The following is a 14,675-nucleotide window of genomic DNA, read 5'->3' as shown; positions in this document are numbered from 1 at the left end:
GTGGGAGGTTGTGTCTTGCGCAACAAAATAAATTTCAAAAAGTTCAAAAAAAAAAAAAAAAAAAAAAAAAAAAAAGACCTGGTCTTTACATACAGCATGTGAGCGTTCAGGATTTATGAACAAAACTGTGTTAAGTAGGAAATGGGGTCAGTGTTGTAAACACGGACTATTCGCAAGCATTTTAAATATTTGCTTATGAAAGCCTTTAAAATTTACGACTCTTTTAAGGAAACATGTAGGAGAATTGAAGGAAGAGAAGGTGCTGAAACGTTTTGACACACTGAAGACATTTTAAGGTTTACAAAGCCCTGCACAAACTAACAATTGCATATTTTAACTTTAATGAGTAAAACCAACCCATTATTTGCTTAAAACTCACCAACTCCAGTAATGAGGAGGAGGAATGAAGCAAGGACAACTCTTCTGTTTTTCTTCACCAGCGGATGGGAAACCCACCTGAGAAACATGCCTCTCTATTATCTCTGTTTGTTTGTGTTTCTCTGGGTGAAGGCAGGCGGTTGAGGACCAAACTTACCCGCAGCAGTGGGCCGAGAGCTGCGTGACTGAGCTCAGGGTGCTGAAGGACCACTGAGAGCTGCAGTACGACAGAGTCGCCGGGTCACTTCGGAGAGACGGGATGAAATACGTTCAGAACACAGAAAATCAAAGCTTTGCCCTCTGAAATGTTAAGTTGGACAGAACCGAGATTTTGAACCGAGACTGCAGGTAAAAAGAAATATGCTGTACACTTATGCACACTGAATTTTTTGTTGTGCAAAAGAACAGGCTGAAGAGTTAGAATTTGTCTTGAAACAGAGTAAAGGAGAATGATGTCAATTCTTTTTAAATGGGGTTTTAATTATCCTGTAGGATTTCAATGTGTTTACAGTGATGGCTGTTATACTTTTCTATAAATATGTAACATTTAAGACTATTTAATCTTCAATTCATCAAGAAATAATAAAAAAAATCTTCAGGCAATTTATACTTTTTAAAGAGGATTTCTTTAAAAAGTATTTTACAGAATATATATTTAAGTATTTGTCACAATTGTAGACGGTGCTCCTATATATGTTTCACTTCGAAGTTTTATACTGAGTAAGACTCAAATGTCAATATATTCTGATCCAGCAGTATTCTAAACAACACATATTCACTGTTATTGTCTAGTTAAGTCAGTTTTACTTTAAAATCTCTAGCGCTTAGGTTTGTCAACTATAGAATGATTTATTACATGGTAAATACAGACTCAGGCAAGCAGAATTTGACTACTTCCTGTAAAAGTGAAAAAATGAAATGTCACAGTGCTTTGTTTGATTCCTACACCTGACTTAGCCTTTAATACTCGATAAAAAAAATCTAATGTAAGAACATCTAGATGCCCAAAAAGTAGCCAATTAGGTAATTGTTTTAAAATTTGTGAATGACTCATCTGCTGATAGACTGACAGCCAGTCCAGGGTGTACAGTACCCCACCTATTGCCCAGTGAGCGCTGGGAATAGGCACTACTTCATTCCTAATGTATATTTTGGGGCAAAAAGGAATATCTTAACGATTTCAGTGGATTTCATAGAACCCTGAAAAAAAAAAAAAAAAGCCAAAAATTCAGGTTTGGCAGTTGAGAGAAAATTGGTGTAAGTTAAACATAAATCAATTTAAGAAGTACTTAACCTGTAGAAATGAGTATATTTGATTGTTTTGAGTAAAAGCTCAATCATACTTTCCTAAGTAACTGTCCGTGATTTCCAGAGCTGGAAAAGGATGAAAGCTCTGTGAAAGTACTTTAAGGACCTGATTTGTAGAAAACTTTATAAGATATTACAGAAACTCCCCCACCATCGGCCCTACCTGATTTTGAAGAAGTTATTGAAGGAAGAGTTGCCATTGTTGCCCAGTGCATCTTCATTTTCCAGATTCTATGGGAATCAGCAGACATAAGGGAATAAGCAGTGCAATAATACAAAGGGATGAAGGTGGATGGTGTTTTGTTTTCATACCTGATACTTCAGGTTGCTGTGATCAGGTGAGCTTGTGCCTGTGGCTGAAGGGTGGGTCTGCGGTTTGGAGAAAGACAGGGGCCCAAACGTCATCTCTCCGTCTCTGTCCTTGTCTCTATTCTTCCAGCCCTCCGGGTCTCCATCAGTCACAGCCTCCTCCTCATCTCCATCCAACACGAAGGCATCATCTATGGTGAACTGCGCTGCCATGCTCTCAGTCCCTGAGCTGCTGGGATCTGATGCTCACTGCAGAATCAGGGACAGAAATCACTCTCATACCACCGGTTTTCCAACACACAAGTGCCTGAACATCTGTTTTTTTCTTCGCGTTAACCATGTAATGCAAACGCCTTAGCGCAACAGTAATACGTGTAGCTTCATTATATAAACACATCCACATCCTACGTCATGAAAACAATAAATACAACCACAAAAAAATGGACGCCTGACTCGTTTTGTCGATATAATTGAGCAGATATGTCCTACGATTCCCTCGTCCAACGCTAACTCGGGGAGGTCTGTTTCTGCCATTGTTTGTCCTCTTTCCGCTCGCCGATCAGATGACCACAGCAAAACTTACTGTCGTTGGAAAATCTTCTCTCCAGGGAGGAAAAAACTTCACTTAAAGTCGTTTGAAGAAGCGTTACATACTGTTACAATCTAATGAGAACCCGAATGAAACTTGTTTTTTGATGTATTTAAAAGGAATCTTTGCTCAGTTGTCTTGGACAATTAAGGAGCTTCTTCAAAAGTTTTGGAACTCGTTTTTTAACGCTCGGCCCTCGATTGGACACGACTGATTCCGCCCAAGCAGCAAAACCGCCAGGCCGCTTAATCGTCTGTCGATCCACAGACCCGAAACGTCGATAACCAGATGTTTTTCACCTAATAATTTTAACTGGTTATTGTTGTACAAGCCGTAAGCTTGTTTCATTTTTACGTTGTAAACGTAAAAAACAAAATATTCCACGGATATATGTCACTGCGAACTATGAGAAGTTAAAAAAAGAAAATAAGAAAAACTGCGAAATTAATCGATGCACAATAAAGAGATCTATTACCACCACTCTAATCAGACATCAGAATCAATCTCATCAAGAGCTCTACCGTGAAAAAAATATTCATTTTTAATGTTTGCTTTTGTTGTCACACGTATTTTTTTGGGATCATCAAACACTTTTAATATCAAGCATGAGGAGTTAGAAAAAGCAGCCTTCAAACAACGCATTTGTTCATTAAAACAGCTAAATATATCCAAATCAAGTTTAATTCTGCCATACCATTTCCTGATTATAGACTGAACTGACTGACTGAAAATCAGTCAATAGTAAGAACCCCCCCCCCCCCAAAAAAAAAAAAAAAAAAAAAAAAACTAACATCACACTAAAACCGGGAACAAATGGGAACTAAATTTTGGTATTTCTGTAAACTTGAGAGCCATTATTTACAAACTGACAAATTATTTATCTTTACCAGAGGAGTTGGCCATACCAACATTCCTACAGGTGTACTATGACACAAAAGGTGTCCAGGTCACAAAAAATACCATGAGAGAGTTCAAATGCAAGGATCACTGCAAATCAAAAACAACACAAATATTCACCTCACATATGCCAAATATACCGAAGACATTTCGGAAATTATTCTGGGCACTAATAAGAAAAATCTGGAACTCGGAAAATATGCATCCTGTGACTTACCCAGCATTTCAGAAAAAGTAAAATTATACTCACATTAGACATTAAAGTAAAAACATAGACATGGGGAAATGTTACCATTTGTCATCATTGAGAGTTTGAAAAATTTGGATACCTTTGAAAGAAACATTTGAAAACTGTAATTTCTCCAAATACTGATTTGTAAAAAAAACAAAACAAACAAACAAAAAAACAACAACAACCCAACAACAACAATAACAAGAAAAAAAACAGCAAATATTATATGTGAAACTTTATTTATTTGACCTGTTGTGGTTCATACTGTGAACAAAACAACAGCTACATATTTCAACTTGTTATAATGTAAAGTTATTACAAACCTTTAAAGTATGTTGCTCATAATTAGAGATAGACAGGAAGAATTTCAGATTTTATAAGGAGGTTTTTTGAGGTAAGTGAAAAGGTGGAAATTAGGTTTATGCATAATTTATAGCAATCACCAATCACGGCCGATACTGTGATTGGTATCTAATTGCAGCTTGTTTGCTGCATTTCTGATTACTTTTTCCACCCACTGTCTTACATAAAGTATCAGCATGGAGGCATGAATCTTAGTGGATTAAGAAAGTAGATTTTACATTTGCTAGTTGTGTACTGATGAATATCTGAAAGAAAATAAACGTAGGTAAGAGGTGGTTGTGTTAGTTGAACTACTAAAAAAGATATATTTAAACTATTTGTAAACTTGTTGCCTACTTCTATCTAACTATCTATTTTTTGTATGTACTTAACCTTTTATTAGAGCTGAGGATGTATGTGGAGTCAGTCCCGGCAATCAATTGGCAAGAGTCAGTTTCACTCAGGAAAAGATGTAATACCATTAAGGAGATATGTGAAACTCCAATCAGTAATCACAGATCAACTCACCACTTTTTTTTTGTGGGAGGAAACTGTGGAACCAAGAAAAAGTCGGATGCGAAAGTATTCATCTTTTAAATTCAACTTTTAACCTTTTGTGTGTTTTTTTTTATTACATTTTGTGGTAGCAGAATAGAAAAGAAAAGAAGAAAAGGAATCGAACCCCACTAGGCTGCATCAGGGCCACCAGCTCTCGTACTGCTGGCTGCCCCAGATTTAATTTGGATTTTTATCTTACTGACCAAGACAAATTGGTACGTATCTGTGAAGTTGTGAGGGACTTACCCCCTCACTAACAGGTGATGTGTTTTGTACTTTCTATATTCTAACTAATTTAACTGGTAAATGTATTGTTTTTGCTTGGGAGAAAGTTTAAACCTGATTTAAGATTTTGTTCTAATCATTCTCTCCTTCTCTCTGAGGTCACCTGGTCATCTGCTGCCATGGAAGCGCGCCCATGAGCAGTGCTGACAAGGACCTGGCTTTTTCAATCAGCCTCACTGGGAAAATCCACACTGTTTGAGAGGGAGGGGAGGGGAGATGTTTTGGACTTTGTTTGGGCCCAGATTGTGTTCTAGTTTTAGTTTTAAAGTTGTTCAAGTTAATTGTGATTATGTAAATATTTTTTCTGGAAACATAGTTGAGTACACATGTGTATTTTCTATCTGGAAATGTAAATGCTATGAGCTAATGATTGAAAAAGCTGGGTGGCTCAGATCAGGAGGAAACTCTCCTGCTAATGGTTGAGAAAGGTAGAACTCATGTCTTGCTGTGACATGCGCATAAAAAAAAAAAAAAATTCCCCTCTCACCCTCCGTGGGTGGTCTCTTTCATCCTCTGAGCTCGGGTCCTCTACCAGAGGCCTGGGTGCTTGAGGGTTCTGTGCAGTATCTTGGCTGTGCCTAGAACTGCACATTTCTGGACTGAGATGTCTGATGTTGTTCCTGGCTAAAACAGATCCCAGGAACAACATCAGACATCTCAGTCCAGAAATGTGCAGTTCTAGGCACAGCCAAGATGCTGCGCAGAACCCTCAAGCTCCCAGGCCTCTGGTAGAGGACCCGAGCTCAGAGGATGAAAGAGACCACCCACGGAGGGTGAGAGGGGAATTTTTATAAAACGATTCAGAGCCCTGCAATTTTTGAATCCTGTCTGGTTCCTGCATTTTTGTTGGGCATTGTTTTGCTGCCTTGGCCATTTTTTAGGCCTGAAAGGAGTTTGACGCAGATTTCAAACTAACAGAAGCCAACAAATAAAAACATTAAAAGTATAGATTGCATTTTTTATTCTTTCCTCTCTGCTCTGATATCTCTGAAAACTCTGTGTAATACTTTGCTAATGAGAAGGGATTTTATAGGCCATCATTTAATATTAAACCAGCTGATATTGATTTGCACATAGCAGCTCAAATGTCTTCTAAATACTGACAAACTTTACCTGACTTCTTAGCTTCCTATGGCTTTTTGCACACAATCGTCTGTCTACTCAATGTTTATTTTCTGTAACATTGCACTCCATTACACAAAACTTAATTTTTGAAACATTTGTTTTGTGTGCGCGTGGGTGTGTGTGTGTGCGTGTGTGTTTGTGTATGACGATGTTGTTGCCAACATCTGGAATGAGTTCCATTTCATTGACGATACAAATATATTTAATGAAAATAACATTGACATATTCAATTCTCACTTTATCCACTGTATCTCTGCAAGACTAAACTAACTACAATAAAGCTAAAATACAGGCAGGAATTAAAAAAAAATCTGCTTAATATCTGTTGCCAACAAGTGAAATCATGTGATTTCCAGAAAGTCAGATGGCTTGCGGTATGCAAACAGACATCTCTAAACCAACAAAGACAAACTATTGTCAACTGCAGTTCAGAGGAGCAGAAAAATCAGAGGTGGATAAGGAAACGAACGGCGAGCTCACAAAAAGGCAGTGCTGATAAAAATCTGTGCTGTTCCTGCATCTGGACATTTGGAGAAACAGAAGCCGTGAGTTTTCTCCCTTTTTTCTACGTTTTTCTCTGGTCAATGAATAGAAATTATGCGATTAAAACCATATGTTTTTTGTGCAAAAGTGACATGCCTGCTGCAAAAATTACCTGGACATTTAAACGTTTTTGTTAATTAAACTTCCGTGTTGATTAGACTCTGCTATAATTACAAAACAATGTTTGGGCAAGATAAGTTTTAAAAACATTTTATTTGTGAAGGTTTTCAGTGCTTTGCTGGTTGCAACACATATTGATCTTTTTCCAGGCTTAGTGCCATGGCAATTTTGAAATCACTGACTTCTAATCTAATTCTCTTTGCAGATGAAGCACCAGGCCATAGTTTGCCTCTTGTTGTGGCTCACATTTGAGGTAAAACTATAGATATTTGATCCTTTCACTGTGAATATGACAGAAATTTGCTAAATTACTCATACCCCTAACTGTTTTACATAAGGTCACATTACAATATCACATCTATCCCACACTAGAGTATTTTAAAATCTCAAACAGGTGTAGTCTGGGTACCAAGTAAATCCCATAATATAATTTTGCCACCACCATGTTTCATTATGCTGACATTGTGTTCAAAATAGTGTGCAGTGTCATTACTACAACACAACACAGGGTCTTGCAAATAGGACAAAAAACTTATTTAGGTCTCACCTCATTAACTAGCGTACGTAATGAGAGTCAGAATGCTGCACAGTCCACATTCTTGATGAACAAATATGAGAAACTGTGCTAGTCTGAACAGCAAAAAAAAACAAAACAAAAAAAAACATAAAGCAGAAAAACACATAGGATTGCGAAAAATAAAATAAAAAAAATGCAGTAATAATTATGTTTCATATTATTGTTATCAATGAATAATTACTGGGATTTTTTTTTTAAGTGCCATGCTAATAATGTAACATAACATTATTTCCCAGTTTTAATTTGTAGACTTTTTTACATTTGAAATGACTAAAATTATCATTTTATTTTTTAGGGTATTACATTATAAGTCAATATTATATTACAGATTTCTAATGGGGTCTGAATACTTCAGCAAGGCCATGGAGTTGGGTGTCAGTCCTTGAAATCATAAATGATTTTTCTTTTATTTGCACAATTTGATCCTTCGTTCCTTTGCTTCAGCCTGCCCCATGCATGCGTATCCAGACTTCTCAAGGCTCCATGGTGGAGCTGCCCTGTTACACATCAGAAAGTGACGTACCTGACGCAAAAATTACCTGGACATTTAACGGTGCTGTTATTATGTCTGATTTCCACGGTCACTGAAATATTCATTACTTTATACTCATACACTATCTGCTCTATGTTTTATCTGTGTATGTGTGTGTGTGTGTGTGTGTAATTACAGGACAAAACATTAGTGACACTGCCCTGTCACCTGGCTCAGCAAAACATGTGAAGAATGGTTTTTACGTCTCTATATCTTCTGTATCTGCTGCCAGCGAGGGCGAGTATGTGTGCGTAGCAGTGTGGGAACAAGGAGAGGCGACGACTACGTACAACCTCACAGTTGGTGAGAAGTCTTTTACCAAAGATAAAGAGGGAGGATTTATCTCTTAAGACTGCAGTGTGATCTCGCACTGAACATAAAAAAGAAATCCAATTTGAGTATAAAACTTGTTTTTAACAAGGCTATTGGTTGCACAAGTTATTGTGTAACATACAAAGTAGTGTGAAGCACTTTGATAAAACATTATACAAGTACAGACCATTTGCCGTTTTGAGAGTGTGTGGCTAGTGAAAATTAATTTACCATTCGAAAAAACTGTGGTTGATCACAGCTAGCTCATAATTTAACGAGAACAAATCCTTTTTCTTGCAGGGCCCCGTTGGTTTGAGTTGATTTTTTTTTCTTTACATATTAAATCGTCATTTGAGAACCGCCAGATTCTTATTTAAAAATTTGCTTGATGATTTGACCCGTTTAAAAAGGCAAAACAAAACGTGCAGGTGATGAATATATGGGACCTGAAAAAGCTGATGAGTTTGTGTCTTTCTGTCTTTCATCTTCAGAGTCTTTTCACACCACTGTTAAGGTGACTGAGGACTCGGCTGCATACCTCCCATGTTACTTACCATCTTCCAGCGAAGATGGTAACATCTCTAATGCACACTGGTTCAAAGAAACCGGTGTTGGTAAAAAAACAAGACTAAACACAGAAGAGGACGACTCAGGAGATGCAAAAATTGAGCTGGTTTTACCAGATGATCAAGATCAGACCATCATGATCAAAAAAATTAACATGTGGGATGCTGGGGTTTACATCTGTGAGTCTGCTGAAGGGAAAAGGCTGAACTCTTTACAACTTGAAGTTAAAGGTATTTTTTGATAAATATCTCTGCTAAACTTTCCCTGCATGACAAGGACATTTTTGTTCATATAAAAATGTTTTTTCTCACAGCATCTGAATTGATATTTCATTATCCATACTGTATGCTTAAACGTTGTTCCAGCTCTTCCCAAATCTTCATGCAAAGACCTAATCGAAGAGCTGGAGCCCTGCCAGGACGAGAACAGCCGAACAGCCCAACCCACACTGCAAGAATCTATGACAGAATTTGCAATGAAGCTCTATTCCCACCTGAAACGAGAAGAGCCTTTGAGCAACCTACTCTTCTCTCCAGTCAGCATCAGCGCCATACTCTCTCACCTGTTGTTAGGTAACAAATACATCAGGAATCTTTTTTGACTATGACGCTTTAAAAAACAGTCTCGGACGTAATGTCTCGCCACTTTTTTATTCAGATTGCTTTTTTAGTTCAGTCAGTAATAGTCAGAGTCCTTTTTCAGATGTTGTATATCTACTGATTCATCCTTCCCTATTTCATTTTCTGAAAGTTCCATCCATCCATCCATCCATCCATCCATCCATCCATCCATCCATCCATCCATCCATCCATCCATCCATCCATCCATCCATCCTATATACTTTCTAGTCTTACAAACATTAGTAGCCAAATCACTTCTACAAAATCATTCCTAATCCTTAACAGTCATGGTACTTTCAACTTTTTGAATTTAAATGCCAGACATTTTATGTAACTCTCCATGCTACTTTGACAAGGATAACTTTATTATTATTATTTTTTTTTACCCACAGGTGCAACAGGCAATACCCACGCAGCTCTGAAGAGAGCGTTATGTGTGCCTCATGACTTCAACTGTGTTCACTCCCAGATGAAGAAGCAGAAAGAGAAGATGGGGCAGTCCTTGAAGATGGGATCCCAGATTTACTATAACTCACGTACTGTGTCAGCAGTATTCAATGCAAAAACAGATTTTTTTTTTCTCCGCTCATTTGTGTTGGTCCATCACAGAAAACACTTTACAGGTCATTCTGTTTTGTTTTTCTCCCCCTTTTCTCAGAAATGAATCTGAGTGAGTCCTTCCTTAGCCAGTCTTTTGAGTACTATGGGGCAGAACCTACAAAACTGCTGGAGTCCAGTGAGGAAAACATGAGAATGATTAACGCCTGGGTGGCAAACAAGACCAACAACAAGATTACAAATATAATCAATGATTTCTCACCAAACACTCAGCTGATCCTCCTCAATGCCGTGTCATTCAGTGGTCAGTAAATGTCCATCTCTGTGTACCAAAGACTGTGCAGATTTGAGCACTTGGTTATCGTCTGTGTGTTCACGTGTTGCAGGTCAGTGGAAGTTTAAATTTAATGACAAGCCAAAGAAAGGATTGTTCGTGAAATTCAGTGGGGATATGGTAAGGGTGCCACTCATCTATAATTCGAAATACATGGCAACTATGACTTATGCTCCTGACCTAAAGGCACAGGTAAGAACCGGCCAACTTCAACCACTCACTTTATTTCTGTGTACTTGCTTGATCTGATTCTTGGTTGCAGGGTTAAGAGCTGGTCCCAACAACTGACGTTGGAGCACAAAGTATATACAGAACCATAACTTTAGAATAACCAGCTATATGATTTTGTATAAGTGGAGTAGTTTCAAATAACCAGAAAAAACACACTCATCCACGATGAAAACATCCCAACTTGGCATGCGTTACTTTTTTTTTCAGTGTAAAGCATAACATCTGCTACGATTCTTGAAAGATGACTAAATCAGAGAATCTCCAAAACTGAACTGGATTTTTTCCAGTTCTGCAGTGACAACATATTACTGCTACTGCAGCTGTCACTTTTTTTTTTTTTTTATCTGTCAGCTATTATTTTAGTCATAGATGGAATGTATTAACAATAGTTGTACTTAGTTTAGTATTTGATTCACTTTAGGATGCCCAGAATGAGCTAGGAAGTGTCACTAGTGGAAAATAATGTCATCCTGGACCTGGTAACCCTGCTGTTTAATGTTGGATAAGGGGAAGACGATGAATGTATTTGCAGAATGACTTTTAAAATATTCTTGTCCCACAGTCAAAATTTGGAAAACACCAACACTAAAGATTAATAAAACTGGGAGAAAGAGAAAAAAAAATAGACTTTGTGGTGGAAGTTTTAAGTCTTGACATTAATGCCATCTGGTGGCCAACTTACTGTTTCAGTTGTGTACTATGATGACAGTTGCTACTCCAATGTGGAGTTGTTTTCTCAGTTCTTAAAGTTGTTGGCACTGGCTGATATCTTTCCATCTTGAACTATATTTAATTTTGCTCTGAGACAAAAGAAGATCTAGGTCATCCTAAAGCTTTTCCTTTAGTCCTGATTATCCTCCTCCGAATATGTGACTGTTCACACTGTCACATATTCGGAGCCTGCCATAGCAAACCATAGCAGAACATTGAAATGCGTTGGCAAGGCATTTCAGGCAAGGCATTTCAATGCCTCCATGCAATGCATGGAAGGCACCTTTGCTCTTCACCTCAAAATAACTGTCGCTTCCTTTCACCATTAATGTGGCTCGTAGCACTGTGTGCACCCCCCACAATATCAAGACATGCGGCTGGATCTAGGCATGAGGGCCATTGCTTCTGTTGGCATTTCAAGTAACCATGGCGACATAATTAGTGGGAAAAAAAACGAGCCAAATTCAAATTAAAACAAATTCTAACCTACACTGTTTTATGTCAGTTGGAGTCAAAACAGAGATAGAATTATTGTGTCTCACTCACACAACAGTTTTCAGAGAGGATTAATTACCATAGAAACAGAACAGCGAGGAGGGCAGAGATGTAGGGAACTACAGAGATAGTATAGTATATTTATACTATATTATAGTATATATTAGTGTATATGATAGTATATATATATATATATTATATAACAGTATATTCATCACCAATGACAATAAAAAAATACAATTTCTGAAAAATTCACCAAGTGCATAATTCTTGTTAAGTAGCTATGCAACATAAGTAGTATTTCAAAACAGTAGAAGAAATCTTATGCTTTTGAACAATAACAATATTTGTTATTAATCTGTTGCTAAGAGATGAGCGCATGTTCTGGTAACCAAGTGCCACGAATTAAACATCTGATTTTTAATTTTGCAAAAGTAAGAATCAGAAGGCAGTAGATTAAAATTAGCACAAATATTGCTAATGTAGCTACTGCCCACATTAGCAGTAGCTTTTTCTCTAAAATAAGATTTTTAGCTATTTTGTTTATTTATTAGCCATGCTAATAAAGTCTGAATGGAGGAAGTCAGTGTAAGACAACATGCTAGTTATAGCCCACATGCCACTGATAGCATTTAGGCTAACATTAGCATTTTGGCTCATTTAAGCTGATACACTAATTTTAATATTCTGAATGGAGTAGGTTCATTTTACTCAACATGGTTGTGACTCTTCACATTGAATACATTGTAGCTTACTTTAGCATTGATGCTAATTTTTAGCATCAGAATGCTGGGTTCCAACAGCCAAGAATATTTTGGCAGGCCCGTTTACATTTCTTCAGAAATGTTCTAGTTTCCATAACTATCTTTATCTCCAATAGATCATTGTAAAATAGACAATAATAAATTATTAATTATTTGCAGGTTTCTTTGCTTTATTGTCACAAAATTGACAAAGGTCAATGAAGGCATTGACGTTTGTCATACTTAGTTGGTTGAGATTCATAAATTAATTAAATATCAAAGATTACCAGAGTAAAACTTAAAATGCAGTTTCCAAATTTGGACTGTGTTTAATAAGAGAAATAAACTATCTAAGCCAACCCAATTCTATGTGACTCTACAATCCACAGTGAGAGCAATTATCCACAAATGGAGAAAACATGAACAGTGTTGAACTTACTGCTTACCAAAAGTGATGCATTTTGAAATGTGTGGGTCTTGTCCTGACATAGACTTTCAGAAAAAGAACATCATAACTATAGTCAAACATGGTAGTGATAGTATGATGGTCTAGCACTGTTTTGCTTCTGGACAAATTGTATGTCTCAATGGAACCATACATCCTGCCATTGATGAGAAAATCATGATGAAGAATTTCCACTGATAAATGTGAGATCTTAAGATTAAGTGCATTTGGATCATGTAGCAGTATTATTTTTCAAAAGAGCACTAAGATGACTGCTTCTGAATGGCTTAAAACAAAATCTAAGAGGTTTTAGAGTGGCCTGATCAAAGTCCAATTTAAATCCTCCAACGTGGCTGAATAAAAGCAATTGCAAAGATGGGTGGGCTGGAGTATCTCTACTCTATGTAAAAGAAAAACAACTGATTGTCAGTTTTTGCAAATACTAAATGACAGTTGTTGCTGCCAGGGGTGGCATATGCAGTTATTAGAGAGCCCTCAAGTTTTGGCTTTAGATAGCTTGTTCCTTTGATAAATTAAATTATCATTTCAAAACGACCTCGTCTGATGTTCGAATTTGACTTATGATGTGAAACCTTTGACAAAAATGAGAAAGAAATACAGAAGAAGAAAAAAACAGGTTAACATTTCTCACTGTCTTGGCAAATTTTGAAAGTCCTCTTGTAGCTATTCCAAAAAAAAAAAAAAGAGCAACAAATAAAGATGATTCTGTCTTCCACTGAAGAGCATGGGATGTGTTTGAAAGGAAAGAGTTAAAAGACGTCTGCATAGAGATGTCTAGTGATCTCAGTGTGGTTGGAATTGTTTAAATGGGCCAGGAAAGTAAGTCTGACATTCCTTGTGAATCTAGATATCTCCTGGGTTTGGATTATATCACGTGGCTGATGATGGTCACCTCCTGATTAACTCACCTGTTATTTGTGGTGTGCAGCTGAACCTTTAGTGTCTTTTCTGACGTTGTTGTTGTAATTCTAGAGAGGACTTAACACATTTTGTTTGTCCATAGGTTGGGAGGTTTGCTCTCACGGGTGACAACAGTCTCTACATCCTGCTGCCATTTGGCAACAAACTGTCGGACCTGCAGCAGATGGAGGACAGGATGACGGACGGAAACGTGCGTCAAATGATTGAGCTTGTAAAGGCGATCCCTCCCCAGAACTTGGAGGTCACTCTGCCTCAAGTCAAGCTGGATGTGGAGCCAAACATGAAAATGCTCCTCAAGAAATTAGGTTTGCTGCTCTCCATATTCAGATGTTACTCACGCACCAGCGCTTTTAGCCTACCTTAATCAGCGCCATGATGACGCTGCTTGTGAAATATGTTGCTTCGTCTGCTCTTTGATCTCACTTTCATCCCTCTAACCAGGCCTGTCATCACTTTTTGAGGGGCCCAGCCTGTGCGGCCTGTCCTCAAACAACGATCTGGTTTTGGATGATGCCAAGCACAAAGCCTTCCTCGCCCTGACCGAACGAGGAGTTGAGGCTGGAGCTGTCACCAGCTTGTCGTTCTCTCGCTCCTTCCCCACCTTCAGCGCTCTGCGGCCGTTCGTCTTGCTGCTGTGGAGCGACCAGGCCGACGTGCCACTCTTTATTGGCCGAATGTTGGAGCCATAAGAAGAAAAATGGAGAGAGGCACATGAGCAGAAAGCAAATGATTAATGGAGTCTGCTTGTCGAAGAGTAAACCATGCAAGATAGCATCAGTTTATTTCTGAAACTTGATGTAGTAAGCGGTACCTTTTAAGAAGTATGGTTAATGTTTATGTGGTACACTTATGACAAATAAATGAAAATACACATAATTACTGTCTGACTTGTATTGTTATAGGGATAATTCACACCAGACAC

The 14,675-nt window shown here is 37.8% G+C and overlaps 2 protein-coding genes across 2 annotated transcripts in view; one reads left to right on the top strand and one right to left on the bottom strand.

Annotated features, from left to right (window-relative positions):
• tmem134 (transmembrane protein 134) overlaps positions 1-2,811 on the bottom strand; it is a 9,032-nt gene extending 6,221 nt beyond the window's left edge. Inside the window, exons 1-5 of the mRNA XM_015032283.1 lie at positions 2,579-2,811; positions 1,999-2,244; positions 1,850-1,917; positions 536-622; positions 380-456 (exon numbers count right to left, since the gene is read on the bottom strand). Of these exons, the coding sequence (XP_014887769.1) occupies positions 380-456; positions 536-622; positions 1,850-1,917; positions 1,999-2,208 (442 nt within the window). The 5' untranslated portion in view covers positions 2,209-2,244; positions 2,579-2,811. The remainder of the gene's footprint in view (positions 1-379; positions 457-535; positions 623-1,849; positions 1,918-1,998; positions 2,245-2,578) is intronic.
• A 3,600-nt stretch (positions 2,812-6,411) lies between these two features.
• On the top strand, positions 6,412-14,629 carry serping1 (serpin peptidase inhibitor, clade G (C1 inhibitor), member 1). Its single transcript, XM_015032281.1, has 11 exons — positions 6,412-6,568; positions 6,892-6,939; positions 7,708-7,816; positions 7,934-8,098; positions 8,599-8,904; positions 9,040-9,246; positions 9,687-9,830; positions 9,953-10,156; positions 10,239-10,378; positions 13,836-14,058; positions 14,195-14,629. The coding sequence occupies exons 2-11, from the start codon at positions 6,892-6,894 to the stop codon at positions 14,440-14,442; spliced, it is 1,794 nt and encodes a 597-aa protein (XP_014887767.1). The 5' UTR covers positions 6,412-6,568; the 3' UTR covers positions 14,443-14,629.
• Positions 14,630-14,675: the final 46 nt, after the last annotated feature.

Source organism: Poecilia latipinna, unplaced genomic scaffold (assembly GCF_001443285.1).
Source record: "Poecilia latipinna isolate Pla-1442-1.1 unplaced genomic scaffold, P_latipinna-1.0 Scaffold237, whole genome shotgun sequence".
Lineage (NCBI taxonomy): Eukaryota > Metazoa > Chordata > Actinopteri > Cyprinodontiformes > Poeciliidae > Poecilia > Poecilia latipinna.
This window is presented reverse-complemented; position numbering and strand designations above follow the sequence as displayed.

Excerpts from the sequence above, each read along its gene's own strand:
- serping1 (XM_015032281.1), top strand. The coding sequence starts at position 6,892 with ATGAAGCACCAGGCCATAGTTTGCCTCTTGTTGTGGCTCACATTTGAG. Across the intron at positions 6,940-7,707 it reads TGTTGTGGCTCACATTTGAG|CCTGCCCCATGCATGCGTAT; the intron begins GTAAAACTATAG and ends CCTTTGCTTCAG. Across the intron at positions 9,247-9,686 it reads ACTCTCTCACCTGTTGTTAG|GTGCAACAGGCAATACCCAC; the intron begins GTAACAAATACA and ends TTTTACCCACAG.